Source organism: Taeniopygia guttata, chromosome 5 (assembly GCF_048771995.1).
Source record: "Taeniopygia guttata chromosome 5, bTaeGut7.mat, whole genome shotgun sequence".
Classification (NCBI taxonomy): domain Eukaryota; kingdom Metazoa; phylum Chordata; class Aves; order Passeriformes; family Estrildidae; genus Taeniopygia; species Taeniopygia guttata.
The window spans coordinates 11,345,076-11,370,046 of record NC_133030.1 but is presented as its reverse complement, the minus strand read 5'-3'; the positions used below and the strand labels follow the sequence as shown (position 1 = coordinate 11,370,046).

At 64.1% G+C, this 24,971-nt stretch overlaps 3 protein-coding genes and 1 long non-coding RNA gene across 7 annotated transcripts in view; 1 reads left to right on the top strand and 3 right to left on the bottom strand.

Moving 5' to 3' along the window:
* Positions 1-148: 148 nt before the first annotated feature.
* On the bottom strand, positions 149-6,538 carry ANKRD13D (ankyrin repeat domain 13D). Its single transcript, XM_030273542.4, has 15 exons — positions 6,341-6,538; positions 5,449-5,584; positions 5,244-5,368; positions 4,658-4,703; positions 4,433-4,576; positions 3,760-3,949; positions 3,377-3,443; positions 3,223-3,304; positions 2,954-3,015; positions 2,747-2,877; positions 2,422-2,579; positions 2,194-2,340; positions 1,803-1,966; positions 1,646-1,725; positions 149-1,012 (listed from the first exon to the last, which is right to left on the bottom strand). Exons 1-15 carry the CDS (start codon positions 6,428-6,430, stop codon positions 772-774), a joined length of 1,863 nt encoding a protein of 620 aa, XP_030129402.4. The 5' UTR covers positions 6,431-6,538; the 3' UTR covers positions 149-771.
* Positions 6,539-6,597: 59 nt separating this feature from the next.
* Positions 6,598-7,838, top strand: LOC140684244 (uncharacterized). Its single transcript, XR_012056209.1, has 2 exons — positions 6,598-6,764; positions 7,475-7,838. It is a non-coding gene; the product is annotated as an uncharacterized lncRNA (long non-coding RNA).
* On the bottom strand, positions 7,789-15,066 carry GRK2 (G protein-coupled receptor kinase 2). Of its 3 annotated transcripts, none has more exons than XM_072929541.1 (21): positions 14,580-15,066; positions 13,847-13,923; positions 13,198-13,271; positions 12,864-12,965; positions 12,574-12,672; positions 12,085-12,146; positions 11,815-11,866; positions 11,589-11,680; positions 11,269-11,368; positions 11,112-11,190; positions 10,894-11,024; positions 10,510-10,604; positions 10,326-10,433; positions 10,185-10,251; positions 9,912-10,012; positions 9,754-9,820; positions 9,573-9,668; positions 9,334-9,496; positions 9,118-9,254; positions 8,921-9,031; positions 7,789-8,693 (listed from the first exon to the last, which is right to left on the bottom strand). In XM_072929541.1, exons 1-21 carry the CDS (start codon positions 14,690-14,692, stop codon positions 8,532-8,534), a joined length of 2,088 nt encoding a protein of 695 aa, XP_072785642.1. In that variant the 5' UTR covers positions 14,693-15,066; the 3' UTR covers positions 7,789-8,531. The 3 variants fall into 3 exon arrangements, with proteins under 3 accessions (XP_072785642.1, XP_072785641.1, XP_002190566.2); XM_072929540.1 differs by having other exon boundaries at positions 8,921-9,034; positions 14,580-15,064; XM_002190530.6 differs by having other exon boundaries at positions 8,921-9,034; positions 12,598-12,672; positions 14,580-14,922.
* A 1,067-nt stretch (positions 15,067-16,133) lies between these two features.
* Positions 16,134-24,971, bottom strand: part of KDM2A (lysine demethylase 2A) — a 33,534-nt gene continuing 24,696 nt past the window's right edge. Inside the window, exons 14-22 of one of the 2 annotated variants that reach the window (XM_072929539.1) lie at positions 23,738-23,821; positions 21,878-22,144; positions 21,625-21,756; positions 21,445-21,546; positions 20,180-20,892; positions 19,066-19,229; positions 18,657-18,815; positions 18,349-18,564; positions 16,134-18,247 (exon numbers count right to left, since the gene is read on the bottom strand). In XM_072929539.1, the coding sequence (XP_072785640.1) occupies positions 18,066-18,247; positions 18,349-18,564; positions 18,657-18,815; positions 19,066-19,229; positions 20,180-20,892; positions 21,445-21,546; positions 21,625-21,756; positions 21,878-22,144; positions 23,738-23,821 (2,019 nt within the window). In that variant the 3' untranslated portion in view covers positions 16,134-18,065. The remainder of the gene's footprint in view (positions 18,248-18,348; positions 18,565-18,656; positions 18,816-19,065; positions 19,230-20,179; positions 20,893-21,444; positions 21,547-21,624; positions 21,757-21,877; positions 22,145-23,737; positions 23,822-24,971) is intronic. The other variant, XM_030275351.4, reaches the window with a different exon arrangement.

Sequence of the window (24,971 nt, the reverse complement as noted above, 5' to 3'; positions counted from 1 at the left end):
GGAGGAGCAGCCCACTAGTGCCACCCACTCGCTTACTGGATGAGCCCCATCACCTGAGCCCCACCCTACCTGCAGGATCCATCCCTTTTCCCAGGCTCCACCCCTGGGACACCCCACCCATCACGCCCCAGGCACAGACACACATGTGTATATATATATATATATATAATATATATGTATATGTATATGTACAGACATTCGGGGCCCCCCTGTCCCCCCACTGCCCCAAAGGATGAGGCTTGGGGGTCCCCCAGAAGTCTCCCCCACACTGCAGTGCCTTAAAACAGGGGTCACCTGCATCCCACGGGGACCCCCGGGTCCATCCTGCCCCCAGTGGGGTCACAGTACAACACCAAAGAGGAGGGGGGTCCCTAGGGAGGGGTCCTGGGCACAGGGGTATCCCTGGAGGGGTGGTCCCCAGGTGAGGGTCCCTGGGCTGAGGTTTGAGCCTGGTGGGAGAAGAGCCCTGGATTGGGGGTCCCGGGGGTAGGAGGATCCCTGGATCAAATCCCCTGCACGGGGGCTGTGCCCACATCAGGGGGGTCCCCATCACGGGGGGGCCATCCCGGCACCGGCTGCTCCCCAGGCAGGGCTGTGCCTGCGCTGGGGCACCCCGGTGTGGGATAGCACCCGCACCGGGGTGTCCCCTGGGTGGGGTGTCCCTATCCCTGCCAGGGGTGTCCCCACGCGGGACATCTGCGTCCCTGCGTGGGGTGACCCCACATGGGACACCCGGGATGTCCCCGTGCCGGCGTGGAGCGCCCCGGGGCGCTACTTCTCGGTGAGGGAGAGGCGCAGGATGCGCTGGAGCTCCTCGTCCTCCTCCCGCCGCCGCCGCTCCCGCTCCTCCTGCTCCCGCTCCGACAGCGCCATGGCCAGGCGCAGCTGCTCCGCGAAGCTGCCGTAGCCGGGGGGACCAGGGGGGCTCCCGCCACCTGCGCCTGGGGGGCTCCCGGCAGCTGGGGGCTCGGTGCTGGGCCCAGCCTGCAGCAGCATGCTCTCCTGCAGCGCCCTGCGGAGGGGACAGCAGCCACACCCGTGTCATGGGAGCCACACCCGTGTCATGGGAGCCACGCCCATGTCATGGGAGCCACTCCCGTGTCATGGGAGCCATGCCCGTGTCATGGGAGCCATGCCCATGTCATGGGAGCCACACCCGTGTCATGGGAGCCATGCCCACGTCATGGGAGCCACACCCATGTCATGGGAGCCACACCTGTGTCATGGGAGCCACGCCCATGTCATGGGAGCCACACCCATGTCATGGGAGCCACGCCCGTGTCATGGGAGCCACGCCTCCTCTGCCACACCCGTGCCCCACCCCTGCTGGCCACACCTCCTGCACAGCCCTTAAATGGCCTGGAGAGCCATGCCCCTCCCCACATGCCCCACCCAGCTGCTAGCCACACCCACACCTGCGCTTAGCCACGCCCATTATGGCCACACCCTGTGGACAGCAAGAAGCTCCTCACTTTCAGCCCCTGCCCTGGCCACACCCTGACACCTTTAGCCCCGCTTCTCTAACCCCATGGCCCCTGCGTCTGCCCCACCCGGACACCTTTAACCCCTGCCCCTCCCAGTTTGGCCCTGCCCAGGTGAGGTGTGTGTGGCACCCCAGGCCACGCCCCCACAGATGGAACCTCACCTTTCCAGCTGCAGGTCCTCATCGTAGGGCGGCGGCTCCGCGCCGGGGCGCGTGTTGGTCAGCGCCTCCCAGATGGTCACCTGTGGGGTGTGGCCACATGTTAGGGGCGTGCCCAGGTGCGTGTGGGGCGTGTCCAGGTGAGGGGACGTGGCCTCACCTGGTCGGTCTCGGTGCCGGCGTCCAGCAGGCTCTGCTGGATGGCGAACTGCAGCAGGTCGTCGTCCTCATCGCGCAGGGGCTCGCTGCGCCCCGCGCCCAGCACCGTGTACCCCGCGGGCACCTCGAACATGCCCGCCTCCACCTCGCACGGGAACGGCCATGCTGCCACGCACGGGAGCCGTCAGCACCCTCGGGTGTCCCCGTGGCACCCCGCGGTGTCCCACGGCACGCCACCTCCATGGCACACTGCGCCCACGGCACCTCATGCCACCCCGCAGCTCCCCATGGCATCCTGCGACACCCCACATCACCCCACACCCACACCATTCTATATCCACAGAATCCCGGCATCCCCTGGCCCCAGGACCCCCCTGGCCCCCCAGGCTCACCTCTGGGCCCGGAGGGCTGGGTGCCAGGGGGGTGGGTGCCAGAGGGCTCCTGAGGGGCGCAGATCCGCACGGAGCCCAGGGGCTGGTCACACCCACACAGGTTGCTGAAGGTGATGCGGGCGTTGAGCACGTGGAACAGGGGGATCTCTGTGGGTACAGCTGTCAGTCAAGGCCCCAATGAACTCCTGCCCCTATTAATCCCACCCCAAATGAAGCTTTCCCTCTCACCGATCTTGACGGGGAAGCCAGGGGGCAGCTTGAGGGTGATGAAGTCGCGCAGTTTGGCGAAGTGGGCGTTGGAGATGGCCATGAGGTCGATGATGGGCGTCACCTGCTCCGCCAGCGACAGCGGGTGCTGCTCGCACAGCCACAGCGTCGCCTTGAACCTGCCCGGGCACCACCATGGGCATGGGGACCCGGCGGGGCCACCGGCTACCGGCACCACCCCAGTGCCACCGCCCTGGCAACACCCCCGAGGTACGGACAACAGAGGCACAGCCCCAAGGACTCCGTCACCGTCCCCTGTGTCCTGACCCTGGGGCGGTGGCCTCACCTCTGCACCTTGCTGGACATCTCGATGGGGCGCCCGATGTTGCGGGTCTCCAGGTCAAAGTGGGGGTCGAAGTACTCCTCGGGGGTGATGGCCGTGGGGTTGGTGGGGCTGGCAGCCTGCAGGACAGGTGCCTGGGGGGACAGCAGCACCGCTCAGCCCCCCTGGAGACCCCCAGCTTCCCCAGGGACCCCTGGGATGGCCACTCACCCCGTTGTGGGTGCCGTGCTGCTGCGCAATGCCCAGGAAGGAGTGGAAGGGGGTCTTGGAGCCTGGGGGGAGAGGGGGTGAGGGGTCAGGTGTGAGGAGGGACCCTCAGGTCTGTCACCGGTCACACCCCTCATGGGTGGCACACTGCACACTGTCCTACGCCTGTCACATTATTCCCCCAGTTTCCCACACCTGACACCTGTGCCACCCAGAAGGGTGGCGTGTCCCCACCAGGTACAGGTCCCCTGATTGGCTGACAGGGCTGTCACCTTTGCTGCGTGACTTGTCCTGGTCAGAGAGATGCTCCGTCCTGGTCTTGGTGACCAGCTCCACGTTGCTGGCACTGTACACCTGTGTGGGGACACCATCAGGCCTGCCACACTCCAGGCTGTCCCCAGAGTCCCTCCCTGTCTCCGTGCTCACCTTGGCCTCGTAGCCGCTGACCACCTCCATCTTCTCCGAGCGCCAGCCCCAGATCCCAGACTTGTTCCTGGGGGAGTGGGGGCCTCACCCTCTTGCACCAGCGCTTCCTTCCCCTTCGCTCGTGCTTCCCCCTCGCGTGGCCCCTTCCTGCTGAGAGCTTCCCTTCCCTTCCCTTCCCTTCCCTTCCCTTCCCTTCCCTTCCCTTCCCTTCCCTTCCCTTCCCTTCCCTTCCCTTCCCTTCCCTTCCCTTCCCTTCCCTTCCCTTCCCTTCCCTTCCCTTCCCTTCCCTTCCCTTCCCTTCCCTTCCCTTCCCTTCCCTTCCCTTCCCTTCCCTTCCCCCTTCCCTTCCCTTCCCTTCCCTTCCCTTCCCTTCCCCTCCCCACCTCTCGAAGGCGATGTTCCGGGTGTCCAGGTGTGTGGAGACGATGGGTGAGGTGAGCCGGCCGGCCACGTGCTCCTCGGTGGGCTGCATGGCCGCCAGCAGCAGCTCGGGCTCGTGCAGGGCCAGCGCCAGCGTCTCCGTGTACACCACCTGCTTGTCGTGGTCCACCTCCATCACCACGGCCCCCTCGTCTGCATGGGGACACCGCAGGGGTCAGACCCCATCACAACCCCAGGCCTGGGGGGCACTGGGGAGCTGGGGGGATGGGGGGGGATTCCTCGTACATGTAGGAGATGAGGTGGTTCCCTCAGGAAGAGGGAATTGAGGTTTCCTTGGGGAGATCTGGGGAATTGGGGGTGCCTGGTACCGTGTAAAAGAATTGAGGTGTTCCCTTTGGGAGGGGGGAACTGGAATCCCAAGTGGTCCCTAGAGGGGATCTGGGAGGTCCTCATGGGAGTATGAATAGTGCAGAGGGTCTGGGGGCTCTCCAGGGAAGTCCCTATAGGGAGTCTGGGGTCTTTATAGGGGTGCACTTATAGTGCAGGGCTATAATCTGTGGCTCCCCACAAAGACTGGAGGGCCCCCAGGGAATCCAGACAGGGCCTTACAGGGGGGTGCAGGGGGCCTGGGGGCTCCCCAAGGGGACAGAGGGGCGGCGGGGGGGTGGAGCTGACCTTCCCCCTTGAAGATGTAGCTGCGGCGGCCGCGCTGCCACGTCATGTGCTCGAAGCCCAGCAGGGTGGTGTCCACCCGCAGGCTCTCGCCGCGCTTCCACACGCGGTACACGTCACTGGGACACACCTTGGACACCAGGGGCACTGCGGGCACAGGGACCCCTCAGCCCCGCGGCCGGGGGGCCCTGGGGACCCCCTTCCCCCGCCCAGCCCAGCCACGCTCACCCCAGCTCGTGAACTCCCACTTCATCTCCACGTAGAAGTCGGATGCCTGGAAGGGATGAGGAGCATGGTGGGGGATGTGGAGGGGCTGGAGACTCCCTGCTGGGGTCACTGGGGAGGGGGGAGCAGTCTGGGGAGAAGGGATAGGGGTCCCTTTGGGGTCCTGAGCGGGGATCAGAGAGAGTGGCGTCATTAGTGCTGGTCCATAGGGAAGGATAAGCAGCAAGTCCCAGAGGAAAAGGATAAGCTGGGGGTCCCCAGGGAAAAAAACGAGTCAATGGGGGCTTCTGGGGAGAATTGGGGGTCTCTTCCCAGACCACTGAGGATGTGGGAAGTCTGGAGAGCAGGGCTGGGGATCCCTATTGGGGTCCTGAGTGGGGATCAGGGCAATGTGGGGAAGTGGGGCTGGATAGGCAGAGTGTCCCTGGGGAAAGAGTGGGCTCATTGAGGAGACAGGGGGTCCTGGGGACACTTGGGGGGTCTCTGCTGGAGTCGCTGGAGAGGTGGGGAGTCTTGAGCAAAGGGATGGGGCTGGTGGGTGTCCCTGGGGAGCTCTGGGCTGCAGGGTGCAGTTCTGGGGGGGCTGTACCCGCCGCAGTTTGCTGAGCAGCTCAGGGATGCCGGCGAGGCGCCGCGTCGCCCGCTGGTAGTCACGGTACTGGAGCACCAGCTGCACCATCTCGGGGTCCCCCGTGCTCACCGCCTCCTGCAGCACTGGGGACACGGGGCGCCATCAGCTGGAGGCCGCCCGCAGCCCTGGATGGTGTCCCCAAGTCCCCGTGGTGTCCCTGTACCCGTCCATCCGTTGGCATTCTCCCGGCCCACGTTGGCGTTGTGCCGCAGCAGCACCCGCACGGACTCCAGGTGGCCCAGAGACACGGCCAGCTCCAGGGGCGTCCGGCCCCGCGGGTCTGTCAGCTCCACGTCGTGCTGGAAGGGTGGTGGGGTCACTGCCCCCTCCCCGTGCCACCCCAGTGCTCCCCCTGTGGTCCCCGTGCTCCCAAGGCCTGGTGCTCCCAGCCCCCTCTTCTCCCAGTGCAGCTAACCCGATCCCAGCGCTCCCAGTTGCTTCCAGGCCTTTGGCGCTACAGTCCCTTATTATCCCAGTGTCACCAGTCCTTCCAGTGCCACCAGTTCTTCCAGTGCTCCCAGTCTCCTGAGTCTCTGTCTCCCCTGGTACTCCCAGTCCCCACATCACTCCCAGTTCCCCCAGATGCTCCCAGGGCTGTCCCCCCCACCCAGTGCCACCAGCTCCCCATGCTCCCAGTCTTCCCAGCCTCCCTCCAGTTCCCCCAGTCCCCCGTGTCCCCGGTTTCCCAGTCCTCCCAGTGCTTCCAGTCCCTCTGCAGAGCTCCCAGTGCCCTGTGTGCCCAGCCTTCCCTAACGCTCCCAGTCCCTCAAGGCTCCCCATCCCCCCAGTGCTCCCAGTATCTCCCAGTGCTCCCAGTATCTCCCAGCGGTGCTCCCGGCGCTTCCAGCTCTACCAGCATCCCCCTCCTCCCCTCCCCCCGCGCGGAGCGTTCCCGGTTTCCCCCGGCGTTCCCAGTCCCCCGCGGCATTCCCAGCGCTCCAGTCCCCCATCCCGCGCTGCGGGCCCCGCCGTTCTCCCTCCCGCCCGCTGCCGTTCCCGGTGCCGGTGCGTGGGGGGTGCCCGCTCCCCGGCGCCGCTCCCGGCGCCGCTCGCACCGTCCCCGCGCGCAGGGCGCTGTCCAGCGCCTGGTGCCGGTTGTGCCAGACGAGCCGGTGCAGCGGGAAGGTCTCGGCGGGCCGGGCCATCCCGGCACCATGTCCCCGGGGCCGCCGGGGCGGACGGACCGGGCCGCAGCGCGGGGCCTGCCCGCAATGGCTGCGCGGGGGCGGCGGCGGCGCAGCGCGGCGGCGCGGGGCGGGGCCGCACCGGGCACCGGGAACAGGCGGCGGCACCGGGAGCGCCGGAGGGGAGCGGGGAAAGGGGACGGCATCGCCACCGGGAACGGGCACCGGCAAAGGGAACGGGCATTGGCACCGGGCATCGCCAAAGGGAACGGGGCTCCAGGAAGGGGAACAGGCTCCGGGCACGGAAACGGCATTGGCACCGGGCACGGGAACGGGCAGCGGGAAAGGCAACGAGGTATCGGGAGTGGGGCACCGGAAACGTAATTAGCACCGGGAACGGGAATGGGAGCAGGCGCTGAGAATGGCACCGGCACAGAGAACCGTGGTTGTGGGCACCGCCACTGCAGCAGCACCGGGAATGGGACTGGAACCGGTACCGGACACAGCCCGGAGCCGCCCCCTCTCACAGTCCCCCATCGGGGTTGAAACCAGGGACCCATTGGCCCCCAGCTGACCTCCGGTACCGGGGGCTGCCGGTGCCCGGGGCTCCCTGACCTCTTTTACATCATAACATCAGTTGGTACCTGCAGCTCAGAACTGTCGTGCATCCACTCCTGAGTTCATCCCATCCCATCCCATCCCATCCCATCCCATCCCATCCCATCCCATCCCATCCCATCCCATCCCATCCCATCCCATCCCATCCCATCCCATCCCATCCCATCCCATCCCATCCCATCCCATCCCATCCCATCCCATCCCATCCCATCCCATCCCATCCCATCCCATCCCATCCCATCCCATCCCATCCCATCCCATCCCATCCCATCCCATCCCATCCCATCCCATCCCATCCCATCCCATCCCATCCCATCCCATCCCATCCCATCCCATCCCATCCCATCCCATCCCATCCCAGCCCATCCCATCCCAGCCCATCCCATCCCAGCCCATCCCATCCCAGCCCAGCCCAGCCCATCCCATCCCAGCCCAGCCGTTCCCCAGGAATGCCGGAGCACCAGCCCAGCTGTGCCACGCCCTGACGCGCTGCCCGCAGGCAGGGTGTGGGCAGGAGAGGTGGCACCTGCACTGCCTGGTGACAAGTGACAGCCAAGATCATACCTGCGGGCAGCCCACACTGGCCCGGGACCCCCATCCTGTGGGGCTCGGGGATGCTCCAGGATGTCCCCGGAGTGCCGATGTGTCCATTGGGGGACATACAAGAAGCTCCCACACCACAGGAGGTGACAAGGATTCCATGCCACCCTCAGCGGGCGTGGAGCCATCTCTCCCCACAGCAGTGAGGTGGAGCCGGATGGTGTTTTTCTATCTTTTTATTATAAAAACTCTTTTTCTTTTGGCGTTCTCACATCTCTGCTCATGAAAACCTCACTCACCCACTGCCCCAGCCCTGTGCCCACCCTGCCCGGTGCCCCCCCAGCACCCGGGGGCAGAGCAACCAGAGACCAATATTTACAGATGCTGCCAGGGACTGGGGGGGCAGGGGGCACCCCTATGCCCACCTGTGGCTGATTTAAGGGGTGTCCCACCTGCTCCTTTCTCCTCAGGAGGAAGGGCAGGGGGCTGGGGGTGCCCTGGGAAGGGCAGGAGGGGCAGTGGCAGAGCCGGGGGCACAGAGGACCCGTGGCACAGTATTTACAGGGGGTCCCCCTGGGCACACACTCTCACACACAGCCACACACGCACACGAGGGGGTGTCACCCACGGGACGGACACAGCCGCGCGGGGAGGGGGGACATGCCGGCCGGGGGTCCCCACCGGCCCCTTTGGCACACACGGCACTGGGAAGCGGGCGGGAGGGACGGGGGCTGCCTTCATCTGAGCCGGAGAGTTCCTGGAGGACCGGGGGGCACACCGGGGAGAAGGTGCCAGGCCGCGTGCCCGGCGCCGGCAGCGCCACCGCAGCCGCACCCCCGGGTGACACCGGCACCGGGTGTGCCCCCCCACAGCCCCCGGGCACACGGAGAGCGGGGGACACGTGGGAACCCAACCCAATAAATTAGAGGTGGGGTGGGAAGGGGGAAGGGGGCACAGGGAGGGGTCAGAGCCCGTTGGGGGAGCGCTGGATGAACGGCACTTTGCTGAGCTCCACCACGGGCGAGCGCGGCTTGTTCTGCATGCGGGGCACCCGCTGCAGCAGCTGCTGCGCCTGGCGCTGCGCGTCCCGCAGCTCCTTCCGCCACTGCACCAGCTCAGGGTCGCTCTGTGGGGTGGGAAACTGGGTCAGGAGGGGGGACAGGGCAGGGCACAGGGAGATTGGGCCTCCCCACGGTGCCAGGGCTGTGGGGTTGCCCCATGTTTTCAGTATTGATGCCCTGGCATGGCTTGAAGGACTAATCGTGCAAGTGGGCAGCAAGAGGCGCTAGCAGGCAGCAGGGGGGATGGCTAGCAGGCAGCAGGAGGTGGCCAGCAGCCAGGGGGGACACTCACGTCGCACTGCAGCACGAACTGCTTGCCCCCGCGGATGCGGAGCAGGATGCACTTGCGCTCCTTCACCTGCGTCTCCTCCACCGAGTCGATCTCCTCCATGGTGAGCAGGGACTGCTGTGGGGACAGGCTCAGCCTGGTCCCCGAGCCCTCACCGGGGTTCCCCCAGCCCTCACCCCCTGGTGCCGTGCCCTCCTTACCGGCGACTCGCCCTCCCCGCGCCACTCCAGGCGGTTGGGGAAGAGGTAGAAGTAGCGGCGCTGCCACTGCGTCAGGAAGGGGTTGCCCAGCTTGGCCATGTAGCCGTGCATGATGCAGTCCTTGCCCATGGCATACTCTGGGACCACAGGGAGGCGGGATCAGCACCTGGGCTGTGGCCAGGGTTGGCTCAGGGTGGGGGTCCCCGCCCCACTCACCCTCCTCGTGGCCCAGCTGCTTGTTCTTGGCCTTCTTGCGAGCCTCCAGCTTGTCGGTGTCGGCATTGACGGCATCAAAGACGGTCTCGGTGACCTCCTGCTGCCAGCGCTCCGAGATGGTGAGCGGGAAGTTGCGGTACAGCTCCTGGTCACTCTCCAGCAGCTGGGCAGGGTGGGATGCTGGGGTGAGGGGCTGTGGGATGTCCCACGCCCCCACACTCAGCCCCTGTGCCCGGTACCTTGATGCCCTTGGTGTCCTCCTCGTCAAAGGAGCCGATGTCGAAGGCGTCGGCCGCGTTCACCTCGCCGCGGGGCGGGACGAGGGGTGGCGGGTACTGTGGGCAGCAGTGGGGGTCAGAGGGCGACTGCCCACATCTGTGTCCTTGTCCCTGTCCCCAGCCATGGGCACACACCCCTCACCTTCTGCAGGAACACCATCTGCCAGTCCAGGCCCTTGAAGAAGGGCTCTTCCTTCACCTCCTGCGCCCTGTGGAAAGAGGAGGGCGGGTGAGCGTGGCCGCAGGGGGATTGTGCCAGCACACCGTGTCCCCTCCCCTGAGGGCCTCGGGGACACTCACCCTCGCCCCATGCAGCCCAGGCGCCGGTTGACATCCCGCTGCAGCAGCCCCTCCAGCAGCGAGCGCAGCTCCGGGGAGAAGGAGTCTGGCAGCTCCACGGCCTGTGGGAGATTCCATGAGCACACTGGTGAGCGGGACAGGGACACACACCGACACACAGATGGGCACAGACATGTGCTCCAGGCAAAGACCAGCTGTGCCTGACCCCATGTGTGCCTCCCAGAACAGGGGTGTGCACGCCCTGCCCACGGCTCCCTCAGTGCCCCCGCTCACCATGGTGAGGGTCATCCGGTCAATCTCGTGCTTGTCCTTCGTCTTGTGCTGCCGGAATGGGCTGTGCCTGCGGCGTGGAGGTTCAGGAGGTTCAGCGGTGCCCAGCGGTGCCCAGCTGTGCCCAGCTGAGCCCACACTCACCCCCGGAGCAGCTTGAAGAGCATGCAGCCCAGCGAGAACCAGTCGGCGCTGCTGTCGTAGGCCACCCCCTTCTGCAGCACCTCCGGCGCCATGTACCCGTGGGTGCCCCTGGGGAGGGGGCACAGGGGGGTCAGGGGCCGCCCCGGGAGGGGGGCAGGGCGGGCAGGGGTGTGGGCACACTCACACGCTGGCGTGGGGCTTCTTCTTGGAGAAGTCGCAGGCCAGGCCCAGGTCGGAGATGCGGACGTGGCCAAACTCGTCCAGGAGGATGTTTGCTGGCTGTGGAGACACCGGGGGACACGTTGAGCCCCAGAGTGGCCCGTGGCTATGTGGTGGCGAGCCAGGAGGCTCCGTGGGATTTGGGGGTGTCTCAGTGCCCCCGAAGTCTCAGGGCGCCCATGGATTTTGCTGCTGGGGTGTCCATTAGGCCTGAGGGTGCCCTCTGGGCTGGGCGAGTGCCCACAGTGTTCTGAGGGCTCCTGCAGGGTCTGTGACACCTGTGGGTGCCCACAGGGCAGTGGAGGGGTGTCTAAAGGCCAGGGGATGTCCTGCGGGCGGGAACGGTCACCTTGAGGTCACGGTACACCACAAAGCGGCTGTGCATGTGCTCCAGGCCCAGGATGATCTCGGCAGCGTAGAACCTCATCTCTGCCTCCGAGAAGACGCCGTGCTGGGACAGGTGATAGTGCAGGTCCCCCCCTGTGGGGACAGGGACCGGCTGTCACCCGGAGCAGGGGTGGGCAGGGGGCTCTGTGCCCCGGGGGTGGCTCAGGGCCGGGGTCTCACCGTTCATGAGGTCGAGGATGAAGCTGAGCTTGTCGGGCGTGTGGAAGGCATAGGACATGCACACGATGAACGGGCAGTCCTGGCAGGAGACACGGGGTCACCCTCCCTGTCCCTGTCCCCTGCCTCTGTCCCCAGCCCGGCACCCGTGTCCCCTCACCCCAGTGCTGACGAGGGACAGCATGATGCGCTCGTTGAGGGCCAGTGTCTCGCCCTGCTTCATCTTGATGCGTTTCTTGTCCAAGCACTTCATGGCGTACCTGGAAGGGGCACGGAGTCCCTGTAGCCACCACGTCCCCTCAGCAGGGCCAGCACCCAGCTCCTGCCCACGGCCGTGACGTCCCTGCCAGCCCCGGGCGCCTGCAGCCATGACAATATTCCCGCAGCCCCCCGACACGTGTGACCACAGCAACGCCACTGGGACCCCCCAGCACCCCAAAACCCCAGGTGGGCCCCTCCGTGCCGGAGCATTCCCATTACATTTTGCCCGTGTCCGCTTTCCGGCAGCCGTAGACCTCCCCGAAGCCGCCGCGGCCGATGATTCGGTGAACGCTGAAGTCGTTCATGGTGAGCTGGAGGGGTGGGGAGGAGAATGGGATGAGCCTGGACACCAAGCCCTGCCCCAGTTTTCCCAGGTGAGGGACACAGAGGCTCGATGGAAGCAGATCCCCGCCCTGGGAGGTGAGGGGCAGGGATTCCTGCTCACGTGGATGTTCAGCTCCACGTTCTTCCACTGGCAGAACCGTGTGAACTTGTCACTGCAAGGAAGAGCAGAGAGGGCAAGAGTGGAGATCCCGGAGAAACATGGCCTTCAAAGAATCCCTGGGTTTGTCTCGAGACAGGGAGCACCCCCCAGGACACTTGGAAAAGGAAGAGACCCCCAAGTCCCCAGTGTGGGGATTCCTGGTCGTTCTCTGGGTTGGGAGACGGTGGGATGGGACACCCCAATCTGCATGGGAATTTCCTCCCAACTCACCTCTCAATGAATTTCTGGAAGATGCCCCCACGCAGGTTCTGGCAGATCTCCTCAATGTAGGGCTGGGGAGGACACAGAGCTCAGTGCTGGGCCTCAAGGGCCACCCAGGTCACACCGATCCCATCATTACGTGGGGTCTCCTCCACCCCTGGGGTTTTACATCCCCCCACTGCCACTTCCAGGCCCCTGGGGATGGTTCTGCCACCTCAGTCTCTGGGGACCCCAACATCACCAGCCCTGGGGACCCCTAGGGTGACATCCAGGGTCCCAATCACCTCCCTCTGAGGACCCCCTGCTACCTCCAGTCTCCCATCACCCCATGGCGACTACAAGGAATTCCCCCTCACTCCCAACATTCTGGGGACCCTCTCACCATCCCTCGGGGTCTCCATTCCTCCTGGGACACCCCCCTCCTACTTTCAGGGACTCCTGTCACCCTCAGCCCCTTCTAAGGATTAATCATCTGAGTGTCACAGGTGGCAAGGACACCTGGAAGAGATCTGGGGGGCCCACCTGGAAGAGATCTGGGGGCACCTGCTTCTTGCTCAGGTGGCTTTGGACGTGCTCTGTGGCGCTCTTGGAGAAGGGCTGTGAGGGGAACAAGGCCATGTCACCTTGGGCAGAAGGGACAGCGGCCAGCAGGGATCCACAGAGGAACCCCCATCCATAGGGCTGGGATGTGGCTCCCAGGATGGAGCCTGTGGGGGGTATGGAGCTGCTCCTGAGGACACTGTGGGCACACTGGGGACATCCCTCCCACCCCAGCGGCCGGCACTCACGTGGGAGCAGGCCAGCAGCTCCTTCATGATGTAATGGTCGAAGATGTGGCGGCTGCGGGCGGCTCGCTCCTCCTCCGAGTCCAGCTTCTCGTACTTCTTGATCTGGAGAGGGCACAGCTCCAGTGGCACGGGGGCACGCGGAACGCTGGGAACTGTGGCCCCTCTGGGTGCCATGTCCCTTGGGAGGGGTTATCCCATGCCCTCGGACAGTATCTCCAGCTCCGTGGGCAGCGTCACCTCGGGTGCTGCTCTTGGCACTGTGTCCACGGGCCCTGGAGGTACCAACCCCACTCCTGGTGCACGCAGGGAGCTGTCCCCTGGGTCCCCCTCTCACCTCCTCGTAAAATTCCATCAGGGGCTTGGCCTCCTCAGCTTGGTTGAAGGCGAAATCCCGGAAAAGCAGGTAGCCTGCAGGGACAGAGTCACAGTGTGAGAGGTGACAGCCCCTCGGCCCAGGCCAAGGGACACAGGGACATCCCCTGGGCCTGCCCAGCCCTGCTGCCACCCCAGTGCCAGGCTTGGGGAATGCCAAGCAGGGACCGGTGAGGACTTGGCAGGGTGACAGGGTGACAAGGGCACAGCTGGCGTGGGGAGCAGCACCCTGGGACAGCGTGGGGCAGTGAGGGGGCTGCTGTGGGGCACAGTGGGGGCAGGGGCACGGGCGGGCACACGGAGCAGGGCGGACGTGCCCGGAAACCGCCGGAGCGGCAGGAGGAAGTGAGAGGCGCTTCCTGCCCCAGACGGTTTGTGCTGGCGTGGGGGGAAGTGACAGGACAGGGGACACAGGGTGGGGAATGTGGCGCAGCCCCCGGCACCCCTGCCCAGCCTGGCCCCACAACCCCCCTGCCATTCCCGTGGCCACTCTCGCTGCCATGGTGGCCACCAGTGCAGCCCCCCAGCCCACTCATGCTTGCTCATGTGCTCGTGGGTGCTGGCCCCGCTGCCCCCTCGTGTCCCCCCCAGCCCCCGTGTCCCCAGCTCACCGATCTTCTGCGCGAAGATCTTGTCAAATGTCACCTCTCCCCGGTCCTCCAGGTACTTCTGCATGACGCTGCGGATGCTGGGGGCACACCAGGGGCTCAGCCGTGCCCCTGATGGACCCCTGTCCCCCCCGCTCCTCTCCTGCTCCTCCCGTGTCCCCATGCCCCGGTGGCATGCATGTCCTACCATCCTGTGTGTCCCCGCCCAAGTGTGGCACGTTGTGGGTGCCAGGATCACAGCGTGTCCCACGCACTGGAGCCCAAAGGAAGGTGGGGACGAGTGTCACCCCTAAAAAAGCTTCACAGGTGCCTGGCACTGAAGGCACAGGAGGGCACCGGGGTCTGGCAGGGCAAGGGGGACCGTGACCCTCTGCACACCTGGGTACAGGGGTGTGTGTGTGTGCACACATGGGTGTGACACGGCGGCAGAAGGGACACACAGCTGGGTGGGACAGCAGGATGTGTGTGTCCGTGTGTCTGTGTTTGTGTGTCCCTGTGTCATGCAGGAAGTGTGTGTGTGTCCATGTCCGTGTGTCTGTCTGTGCAACAGGCGTGACACTTGTGTATCCATATCCGCGTGTGCGTGTCCGTGTCCGTGTGTCAGGCCGGGTGTGACCGGCACACACGTGTGCGGGAGGTGTCTGTGACCCGCGGGCGCGTACAGGCAGTGCCGGGAAGGGGTGACCGAGGGACCGGGGGTGGCGGACGGACGGACGGACAAGCGGAGGGGCCTCACCTGGGCTCGGGCAGGACGATCCTCTTGCTGGCGCGGGCGGCGGGCGCGGCGCGGCTCTTCTCCATGGCCATCAGGTAACTCACGTCCGCCAGCACCGCCTCCAGGTCCGCCATCGTGCCGCGCCGCCGGCCCCGCCGCCGGCGCCGCACCGGCCCCGGCCCGACCCGACCCGCCGGCCCCGGAACCGGAACCGCGCCCGGAAGCGGAACGGGGCCGGAGAGGAGCCGGGCGGAGGAGCGGGGGGCGGCCGGGAGGGGCTCGGCGGCCCCGGGACGCGGGCGGCGGCGGCGCCCGGAGCGGCGGCAGCGGAGCGCGGAGCGGGGCGCGGCCGCACCGGGCGCGGGGCGGGGACAGCGGGGCTGGGCGGGGACGGCGCCGCCGCCGCGCCCGCCCGCGAGGGGCCGTGACACCGGCCGTGGCACTGACGGCGTGTGCGACACCGAGTGTGGGACACTGCGTGTGTGGCACTGTGTGCCAGCAGGTGTGGGGGTGTGACGCTTTCTCTGTGCCTTTGTGCCATTGTGTGTGTGACACTGTGTGAGAGGCACCACGGGTGTGTGTGACAGTGGCTCTGTGTGCGTGTGACACCGTGCGTGCCATTCCGTACCAGTGTGTGAGCACTGTGCCATGCGTGGCAGCGGGTGTGACCCAGCCGTGTGCAGGGTCCCTGTCCCCGCGGCCACGAGGGGACAGCTGAAGGGGACAGGCAGGCGGTCGGGGCGCTGAGATTCGTTTGGCTCTGGTGCATCACCGGGGGAGGCGCTTGGTGGCACTTGGGGACCGGGGCACAGGGAGGGTGACAGTTGCCTCAGCCACCTGTGGAGGATGATGTCACCTGCCCTGTGCCTCGCGGGGACCTGGGACGTGACATCCCCGCAGGATGGGGGACCTAAATGTCACCCTGGTGGCCCAGGAATCCACTGGGAGAGGGCAGCTTTCCCACGGGATGTGGAAGGCAAGAGCCGCACAGGCCTCCGGAGGACCCGTGGCCCTGGCAGGAGGTGATGAGACACAGGCACAGGACAGCTGCCACCACCCGCAAGGAGACAGTGGGGACACCCGGACATCTGCCACCACCAACGGTGCTGCAGCTTCCTCTCGAGCAGCTGAGAAAGCCCCAGTGCTGGGGACAAGGGGGACACGGGAGGTCCCAGCCCTGCCCTTGTTCCCTCCACTTCCCTCACAGACAAACGGGCAGAGCTCCCACTCATTGATTTTCGTTGGTCTTTTTTTTTTTTTCCCCTCTTTTTTTTTCTCTTTCCCTTTTTTTTAAATTCCAAAAATCCACTCCCAAGAAACGAAATATTTCCTGTAGGAGGCTGGGGTTTTCCCTCCCTCCACAACAGCTCACCCAGCCTGGTGCTAATATGGTATAAGCAAAGAGCTTCTCTAAAAATTGAGCATGGGAGAAGGCTCAGAAAGCAAAAATCCCCAAAATACCAAAAAAAAAAAAAAAGGAAAAAAAAAGAAAACCAAACCCACTTGCCAAGCAGGTGCCCTCCCTCTGCCCCAGCCAAGAACCCCCAAACCCAGCTGAGAGAGTGCAAGACTTGGTTTGCTTTTACCCTTAATGCTTACATTTAATTTTAAAGCACAAACATCAGAGATGGACTCTAAATTGCCAACAAAAAAATAGATATTTACAATATTTCTCCGGGGAAGGGAGGGAAGGGAAGGAAGAAGGGAGGGAAGGGGGGGATTGAAACAAAACAAAACCACAACCAAACCCTTAAACAAGTGACTTTGCTTGCAGGAGTTGTCTTTAGGGAGCAGGCTGGGTTGGTTTTAAATCACTAAGTGATTTTTATTATATATAATTCTCTTTTTTTCTTCCTCGTGGATTTGCACCACGCCGGGGTGGTGAGGCGGGTGGCACGCCGGAGTCTCTGCGGCTGGAGCGGGGGGGACACGGAGGGAAGGGGGTGCTGTCCCCGCGGGGGAGGGAGCACCTCGCCCCTCTCAACCCCAGCTCTGGAACTCTTCTTTCGCGTTGCAAAACTCAAAAGGAATCCAAGGGAAAAAGAAAAGCTTTAATTCTTCTGACGTCTTTCCCGGGAGCCACCGCCGAGAGGCCGAGGCCGAAGGCTCCTCCTCTCGCCTTGGGGCGGTTTCCTGCTCCGAGCCCTGCGGCTCCGCTTCGGCCGCACTGCCCCTTGTCACAGGCACTGCGGGATTGTCCCCTGGTGTCCCCCTGCCGGGGACAGTCCCCGCGGGCCGCCTCTCCTCCTTTATTGCTTCTGAAGCAGCAGGGGGTTGCGGGCTGCCCCCCGGGGACCCCTGCGGGGCTGGGGACCGGTCTGCGGGGCTGGGGACCGGCGGTGGCACGGAGGGGACACCCGGATTGTGCTATCGGTACGCTGCCAGGGAGAGAGCAGGGTGCTGACACCGGGGGGACAGAGAGGGGGAGCGCCCAGGCACAGGCAGGACAGGGAGGGAAATAAAATAGTGACCCAGAAAAAGAAGATTCCAACCTTTTTTCCTTTTTTTTGTCTTGTCTTTTTTTTTTTGTTGTTTTGTTTTTTGTCTTTTTTTTGTTGTTTTTTCTTAAAGTGCAAAAAGCTCTCTGCTGCCCTAGAGAGAGGTTCTTTGGACCAACCATTCGTTGCAAAGGAAAATCGGCAGCGAAAAGGGGGTGGGGGGAAGGAGAGGACGATGCCAGTTCGGTCCCAGGCCGCAGAGCAGCCCTCGCCCCTCCGGCCCCAGAGTGCTTCTGATGCCGGGAGCTGGGGAGGAAGAGGAGGCAGCTCCCGTCCCCACCCCGTGCTCACTGACCCCTGGCTGATGCTTCCCGAGTCCTCCCTGAGCTCTGGTGTACCTGTGGGTTCTCCCCTGCTCCATCCCCTCGGACAGAGTTATTCCCCCAGCCCCTGCTCCCGGAACACCCCGGCCACGGGGCTCCTGCCCTGGGTGCCCAAAGAACCGCCCGGATGCGTGGGAGGAGGAGGGGCACGGATAGCAGTCCCTGCAGCCAGACGAGGGGAAGGGAAAGGGGGGAGAGCGCAGGGAAGCACCGAGCTGGTGGCAGCACAGAGGGGGACAGGGCGTTCTGGCTCTGCTCCTGCTTCCTCGGAGAGACCTCGACCCTCAAGCTTTGTGCTACCGGGGAAGTGACAAGTGTTTCAAGGCAAGGAGACAACAGGGAGGAGGGGAAAAGCTGGGGGGAGAGGGTGCCCCATTTCTCTGCACAGAGGCCTCTGTCACAGCCCACGCCTCGGGAGCGGCCAGCCTCTGGGCCGAGCCTCCCGGCCATGTGCCCGTTCCTCCTCTGGTACTGGCCAGCCTGGCGGGACATCTTCCTCGGCAGAAGTCCCGGGGAAGGAGGAGGAGGAAGGACAGTGGAGCGAGGCCAGCGAGGGCCCTGCCTGCCGAGTCAGGTGGGAGGCAGCGGCAGGACACGCAGGGCAAGGGGGGAGGTGGAGGAGCAGCTCTCCAAGAGGGGCGGGATGGGCTCTTTTCCTTCTCCTCAGTCTGCCCCAGGGAGGGTCTCTAGCTGATTTTTTGGATCAGCTTCTCATCGGACAGGCAGTAGAGGCTGTTGATGGACAGGTCCGAGATGAAGTGCTCACAGGCTTTGCGGGTGATCTGTTTGCAGCCCCGCAAGTCGATGAGGGTGACGTTGGAGATGCGGCGCAGGTACAGCAAGGCCTGGTCCGTCAGCTTATTGCAGCCTGCGGGCAGAGCACAGGGAGCGTGAAGGGGACACCTCCAGCAGCCAGCACCGGGGGGGAGGAATGGGAAAGCCAGGAGGCACCTGGAGCCGGGCACGCACCTGCCATGTTGAGCTCGGTGAGGGAGTTGCGTGTGGAGGAGCCCACGGCGGTGAGGAGGTTGGCCGACTGGTCCGTGAGGTGGTTGCAGTGGCTGAGGTCGAGGCGGGAGAGCAGGGGCATATGGCGGATGATCAGGCGCAGCGTGGCGTCCGTGATGTCCAGCCCGGCGAGCCGGAAGTCGATCATGTTGCGGAGTTTGCTGCGATTGTCCTGACCTGCACAGGCAGAGGGAGAACCAGAGTGGACACACTGCCCTAGGGACCTTGCCTTGTCCAGCCCAGGCAGCCCCAGGGCAGCAGCAGCTTACTGGGTTTGTCTGTTGGAGGCGTAAGTAAGTCCCGGATCTGAGGGTCCTTGATTCCTACTGCCCACCGAAGATCGAGGGTCCTGAGAAGGGGGCAGCTGGAGGTACTGAGGGCACAGACCGCAGACCAGGAACAGCCCGCTAGGATGAGGTCTTTCAGGCCTGGCAGAAGGGAAGCAGGTAACAAGTTAGACGGGTTTGGTCGGCTCCCAGGCATCCCAGATCTCCACCATCTTTTTCCAGGCACATGAGGATGCAGGTCCCCCTCCCTGCCTGGGGTGGGACACTTGCTGGGTGATGACACCCAGGAGCTCCCAGGATTGCGGGGTGTCTCTCCCCATGACCCAGCCCTCAGGAAGCCTTGGAACAGGCTGGTGGCAGAGGCAGGGACCCCTCCCCAGCCCACACTCACCTGGCAGCCTGTTGACGAGCCATGTAAGCTGTTTTTTTGAGATATTGGTCCAGCTGAGGTCAAGGCTGACCGGCTGCCTTTTGATGATGCCACTCAGCGCCTGCGGGGTGATGGACTTGCACCTGCTCAAGTCTATCTTTGTCCACAATCTCTTGTCACAGCACCTGGGGACAAGGACAAAGCTGAAAGTTGAGTCCCAAAGTACTATGGGATAATAGACAGCCAGCAGGTTGCCTGGCTCCCGAAAGGAGCCCAGCCCTGGTGTGGCCCCAGCCACAGAACAAGGTTGTTCCTCCTGGTTTCCATAGGTTTCCCCAAACATGGGAGGCTGCTGAAGGCCACCCAGCGCAGCCCCAGCAGGGTTCTGCTGCCACAAAATAAAACTCCAAGTTGCAGCTGCAGGCTTGCTTGCCCTGCTCTGGGTGTTTCTCCTGATCTTAGGGATCATTACTCCCAGCAGGCAAAACACTGAGTGTCCCACCCCACAGCTCCAGCAGAGCTCACTCCTTCACCAGGAGCAAACTCATCCCCTCCCATGGGAGTCTGTGGAGAGCCAGGACCCGATGGTAGTTTAGCTGAGTCCCTGAAGGTGCAGGCAAGGGGACACTCCTCCACCACACCACTGCCACCAGCTGCTGATCAAAGCAGGCAATGCCTGCTGCTCGGCTGTTAGAAACCTCCCAGTTTCCATTCCCGTCTGTTCCCAAGCCCTCCACGCACAGCTGTCCCGGTGCCAGCATTGTCTTCGGGCCTGCTGTCCCCAGAGGCGTTTCCAGCCAGCAAAGCCATCCCGCCTCAGCCTGCCTTCCCTGCCTGCTGGGAGGCGAGGCAGCAAGGGAGGCCAGGAAGGGCAAGCACCATCAGCATGATGGGGGAGGGAAGGGCACTGGCACCTCACAAGGACACAGCAGGGGACAGCTGAGGGGACAGGAGGAAGGCAGAAGGGAGCAACAGAGATGGGAACACGCATGGCAGAGGCAGCAGGCTGGCTAAAATGACACTGCCTGGTTCTGGGGAGGGATGGGAAGGCACTGACGCGACATCCTTTCCCCCGCTCCCTCTGGGTGTCTGCCACAGATGTACCCCCAGCCCCAGGACGTGTCCCCACACTCACCACTTGTACCAGGTCTTGCACACCCGCATGCACTCGCAGAGCTCCCTGCGGGTGAGGTAGCGGAACACGGACATCCAGACCTCGCGCTGGACGCAGCTCTCCTCGCCCTCCTGCGCCCGGCCCCCGCGCCCGTTCAGCCGGGCCGCTCCCCCCTCCTCCGCGTTCTCGTCCTCCTCCTCCTCTTCCTCCTCCTCTTCCTCGGCGGCCGCCTCCTCGTCGCCCCCGCTCCGCAGGGGTATCCTGGCGGGCGCGTGGCGCACGACCACGCGTGGCGAGTGCTGCAGGTTGGCCGAGGAGGCCGTGATGGCTTGGAGCTTGGGGACAATCGAAGTGCCGTGGACATCTTTGGTGGGGCGCTGGAGCGTCACGGTGAGGTAGGAGCCGTGCAGCTTGGCCTTCTCCACCTCTGACAGCTCCTTCTTGCCACTGGGGTTGTTCTCCTTCTCCCGCACCATGGTTCTCTCCGTGGCCTGCAGCCGCAGCAGCTGCCGGCGCTTGAAGCGCTCATCCCGGCTGGCGCTGTGGTGGTCGCTGGGCCCGGCCCCCGGGGACGAGCGTGTCACCACCCCGCGGGGGGACGCGGGGTCGTGGATCAGCTGCAGCATCGGGGTGGGCGAGTTGGGCGGGGGGGTCAGGGGCTCCTCGCAGCTCCGCAGGGGCCGCAGCACCTTGGCTTGTGCCGTGTCGTCATCGCTCTCCTCCACCTTCCGCTTCTGCGGGGAACGGGGGTGGCTGGTTAGCGGGAATGAGGCCTGGGAAGGACTTTCCCTTCTCTTCCTCCCCAGGGAAACACCAGGACCTGCACCAGCAGTGCCCAGTGAAATCATAGAATGGTTTGGGTTAGATACAGGTTGCTCCAAGCCAAATCCAACGTGGCCTTGAACACTTCCAGGGATGGGGCATCCACAGCTTCTTTGGCCAATCTCTGCCAGGGTTTCACCACCCTCACAGCAAGTAACTTCTTCCTTACAGCTCATCTAAGTATCACAAAGACCAAAGTCCACCCACACCCGCAACAAACATTTTCCTAACCCCTTCTCAAAAGGGGCATCCTTTGAGGTTGGGGGTGGCTTCCACTCTGTGCCTAACAGTCCGGTGTCTCTTACAGTGGAGTATCTCAGGACCGCATTGCAGCAGAATGTGCCCATGCCCTCAAGTGCTGCACCCCCATGGTTCTCATTCTCACTGATCACTGTCCCCCCACCCCAAGCTGGTTAAATACATCCCTGGCAGGATGCAGTGGGAGGGATGGAGGACACAAACACCTTGCTCCTTACCTGGCCCTTCTCTGTGTCATCACCTTGGTAGCACTTGGGGCACTCCCAGCAGTTGGGGAGCTCATCATTGAGCAGCCCTTCCCCATCCATCTGCAACAAGAGGAGGGGGTCAGCAGCAGCCCAGCCCTACAGCAGAGGCCCCCTCTGCCCAGCATGTGCCCTGCTCACCTGCAGACAGCCAGGGTGGACGATCTCGTTGCAGATACAGCACTCCATGAGCTTCTTCTCAAAGTCCTGTGAGTCCTCGTTCTGATCCACCTCCCCGCAAAGTGCACACGTGACCGAGTGAGGCAACCTAGGCTACAAAGGAAAGCAGGGCTGACACCAGGGCTCGGTGGGACAGCCTTCCTCCTTTCCTTCCCTACTACCTGAACCATGGACTAGCAACCAGCTATCCCCCAGGAACCTGACTTGGACTCACCGCCAAGCACTGCCGGAGGACACAGGACTGCTTCATGCGGCCGGGCCCACCGAACTTCTTCATGTCCCTGCAGTAGTGGCACATGCCACACTCGCCCTGCATGCAGGCCTTGCATTTCCGGCACCGCACCCGCCTCCGCCGGGCGCCCGACACGATGGGAGACACCGTGGACCTGACGGGAGTCGGGCGTGGTGCTGGCTTCATGGTGTGTGGTTTGGTGATGGGGATGGTGGGCAGGCGCACCCGCAGCCGGGTCTGGAGCTTTAGCTGGCAAGGGGAGAGAGGGAATTGGGTGAGGAGAGGGAAGCGCTGCATTCCGCTGGGATCCGGAAAGCTCTGATCCCTGGATCCCACACTACGACTGCAGACAATGCGCCAGAGAGCAGCTCTGCTCCCTCAGCACTCTACAGACAAAGGTGCCTGGATCAGTGCTGACCTGCCACTTCTCCTGAAGCATACTCCCTAACTCCTCACACCACCCCACACCAAGAGCTCCCCTTCCTCTCACCCCCTGCTAGGGCTCACATGGGTCTGGAAAGGGCTGCTGAGTCCCAAAAGCATCCCACAGCATCCATGCTTTCCTACCCAGGCAAGGAATGACAAGGTCCACCCAGGCTGCCCTCACTGTGTCACTCTGCACAAGGGGACAGCTCTGGTCACTCTTTCCAGAGCTCAAGGGACACTGGGAACACCCACACCCTCCTTGTTTACAGAGCAGGTAGGACAGCACAGCTCTCCAGCTGTCACCCTGCTCCCATCAGCCCTCACAGGAAATCTGCTGGCTGCAGCATCTTTCTGAGACTGGCTGTGCTAGGTTGTGCACCACACCGATGGGCCTGTGGAAGGGCAGGCTCCCAAGGATGGGGCTGGGCATGTGCCAAGCCTCTGAGTGCTGTAACCCAAAGCTTGCACACATCTCCACGTCACTTCTCCTAGAAAAGCTGCCCAGGATGCTTGTGCTGCACAAGGATCACTCTGGATCTCCTGGGCAGGGCAGGCAAGCAGAGAGAGGGCAATCTGAGAGGGCATTTGTGTCCAGACTCCCTAACAGGGTGTTACCCACCCTTCCCAGTGTGATGGGGTCCTGCTCTTCCCATAGCCTGCCTGTGAACCCATCTCCTGGCAGGAAGGAAGAAGTGACCCCTGGGAGCCATCCTGGCAGGCCACAGGAAGGCAGACGGCAGAGGGGAAGTCCAGCTGCTCTGTGCCTCCATCTGCCCGGCGAGCTCAGCCTGGGCTGCAGCTCAGCTGTGGGTCCTGGACTATGAGCACAGCTAGACAGGGAAAGGCAGGGATGCACTGAAAGCTCCCACTGCTGAAGAGCTGGCTGCTACCCACAGGGAGAGACTCCTGGGAGAGAGCTGCCTTGCTTGGCATTGTAAGACCCAATCCTACAACAGGGACAGGGACACAAGGGACACATTCAGCTCACAGTGAGGGGCTGGACTACTCTTGACCATCAACCCCACAGCTCACCCACCCTTACCATAGTGAGGCCTTCCCTGATACACAACATTCCTCAGGCCATCCAGGGTTCTCCCTCTCAATCCAGAGAGCTCCTAAGAGAGCAGGATCACCCCTTCCTCCCACAACAAGGCTCCCTGATCACCAAGCACAACCAAAGGGGGGAGAACATGGAGCAGCCAAGGCTGACCTGGTTACCACCCATCAGCTGAGCTGGGATAACTGGCATGGTGGGAGATCACTAGGTTTGCCCACAGTGCTGTGAAGGTGGCTGCACCCACATCCCGCTTTGGCACTGCTCCCAAGGCGGGTGTGGAAGCGGTGCCACCACACCCCAGGCCTGGCAAATGACTCAACACGTGACACCCATCTGGGTCCCCTCGTTGCAGCTCCTACCTTATCTCTCTTGGGCCACTGGACGATGGGGACGCCTGTAAGTGCCAGTTTGGGGTCGCTGTTTGCGTATTCTTCCAACAGCAGCTAATGGAGAGAGATGAGGGGGAACACAGCAGAGAGACAAAAAGCACAGGTGTGAGCAGAGGGAAACACGGCTCCCGCCAGCGAGGCAGGCTCTGACCAGATGCCAAGGCCAGCATGCTTCAAAGGCGGCTGGGAAGGAGCCCTCCTCTCCCCACGCCCGCCAGCAACCATCCCTCCTCCCCACATGAGACAGACAAGCTCTGTCGAGTCGATCTGCACCAGCGCTTTCATCAACTGCATTTCAGCCCCGAGGCCCCGCGCTGGGTGGTGGTAGAAGTGGAGAGCGCCAAGATTCCGCAGTCTGGGGGTATTTTGGGGGGACAATTCATCAGCATTACACCCCCAGACGTGGGGCAGCCTGGAGAGTGGCCTGGCACAAGCTGCCAGTAGCTGAGAGCTGCTCCCCTGCACTGCCTTGGGGTTTGGCTTTGACTTGGAGGGAAAGATCCCTGGGCACCGACCGGACTGGCACACTGCCCTCCGGCACAGCAGCCCCTTGCTCCCGGTGCTCCCGCGCTCAGCCCCATCCTTTCAGCACCCTCCAGCGCAGTCCCTTCCCCACATCCACTCCCCACCGAATTTGTCGGTTGCACAGGTGCTTTATTTACTGGACGTTGCCATGGTTACGCAGGCAGGAGCCTCCTGCCGGCATCCCGGCGGGCGGTGCTTCCTGCTGCCAGGCAGGGCCAGGGCAGGGGGTGGGTGCCCGGTGTGCCCCCTGCCCGGTTTTCCGGGTGTCTGGGGAGGCAGGAAGCCGCAGTCTCCCCTGGGCTCCCCGGCAGCGCAGCGTGCCGCCTTCAGATCTTCCGCCTCCCCACGAGCGCAAGCCAAGGGAAAAGGTCAGAGCTCAGAGCTCCCACACGGACATCGTGGGACCGCAGCGTCCGCCTGCCCGTGGCACCAGGGTCGGGGCAGGGCTGGGGGCGGCTCAGGCACGCTGCCTGCCAGGGAGCTGAGGGACTGCGGGGGCTCCCCGGTCCTGCGGCTGCATCTGGCTCGGAGCCGGGCTGGGCGACAGGCCGCTGGTCCCCCGAGCCCCGCGGCGCCGTGGCCGGCGGAACGCGGCAAAGGGGACCCTGCGCGACCGGGGCGCCTCGGCAGCGGTGCTGGCGAGAGCGCCCCGGGAACGGGAGAGGCGAGCCCAAGCACC

What these genes read in the sequence shown, in the direction of transcription:
- ANKRD13D (XM_030273542.4), bottom strand. Translation starts at nt 6,430, where the DNA reads ATGGCCCGGCCCGCCGAGACCTTCCCGCTGCACCGGCTCGTCTGGCAC. An exon ending in TCAGCGGCTACGAGGCCAAG is followed by an intron (nt 3,305 to 3,376) that starts GTGAGCACGGAG and finishes GTCCCCACACAG; the next exon opens with GTGTACAGTGCCAGCAACGT. An exon ending in GGACAAGTCACGCAGCAAAG is followed by an intron (nt 3,016 to 3,222) that starts GTGACAGCCCTG and finishes CTCTCCCCCCAG; the next exon opens with GCTCCAAGACCCCCTTCCAC.
- GRK2 (XM_072929540.1), bottom strand. Translation starts at nt 14,692, where the DNA reads ATGGCGGACCTGGAGGCGGTGCTGGCGGACGTGAGTTACCTGATGGCC. An exon ending in ATCGTCCTGCCCGAGCCCAG is followed by an intron (nt 13,924 to 14,579) that starts GTGAGGCCCCTC and finishes GTGTGCCCCCAG; the next exon opens with CATCCGCAGCGTCATGCAGA. An exon ending in AAGAAGCCCCACGCCAGCGT is followed by an intron (nt 10,434 to 10,509) that starts GTGAGTGTGCCC and finishes CCCCCTCCCCAG; the next exon opens with GGGCACCCACGGGTACATGG.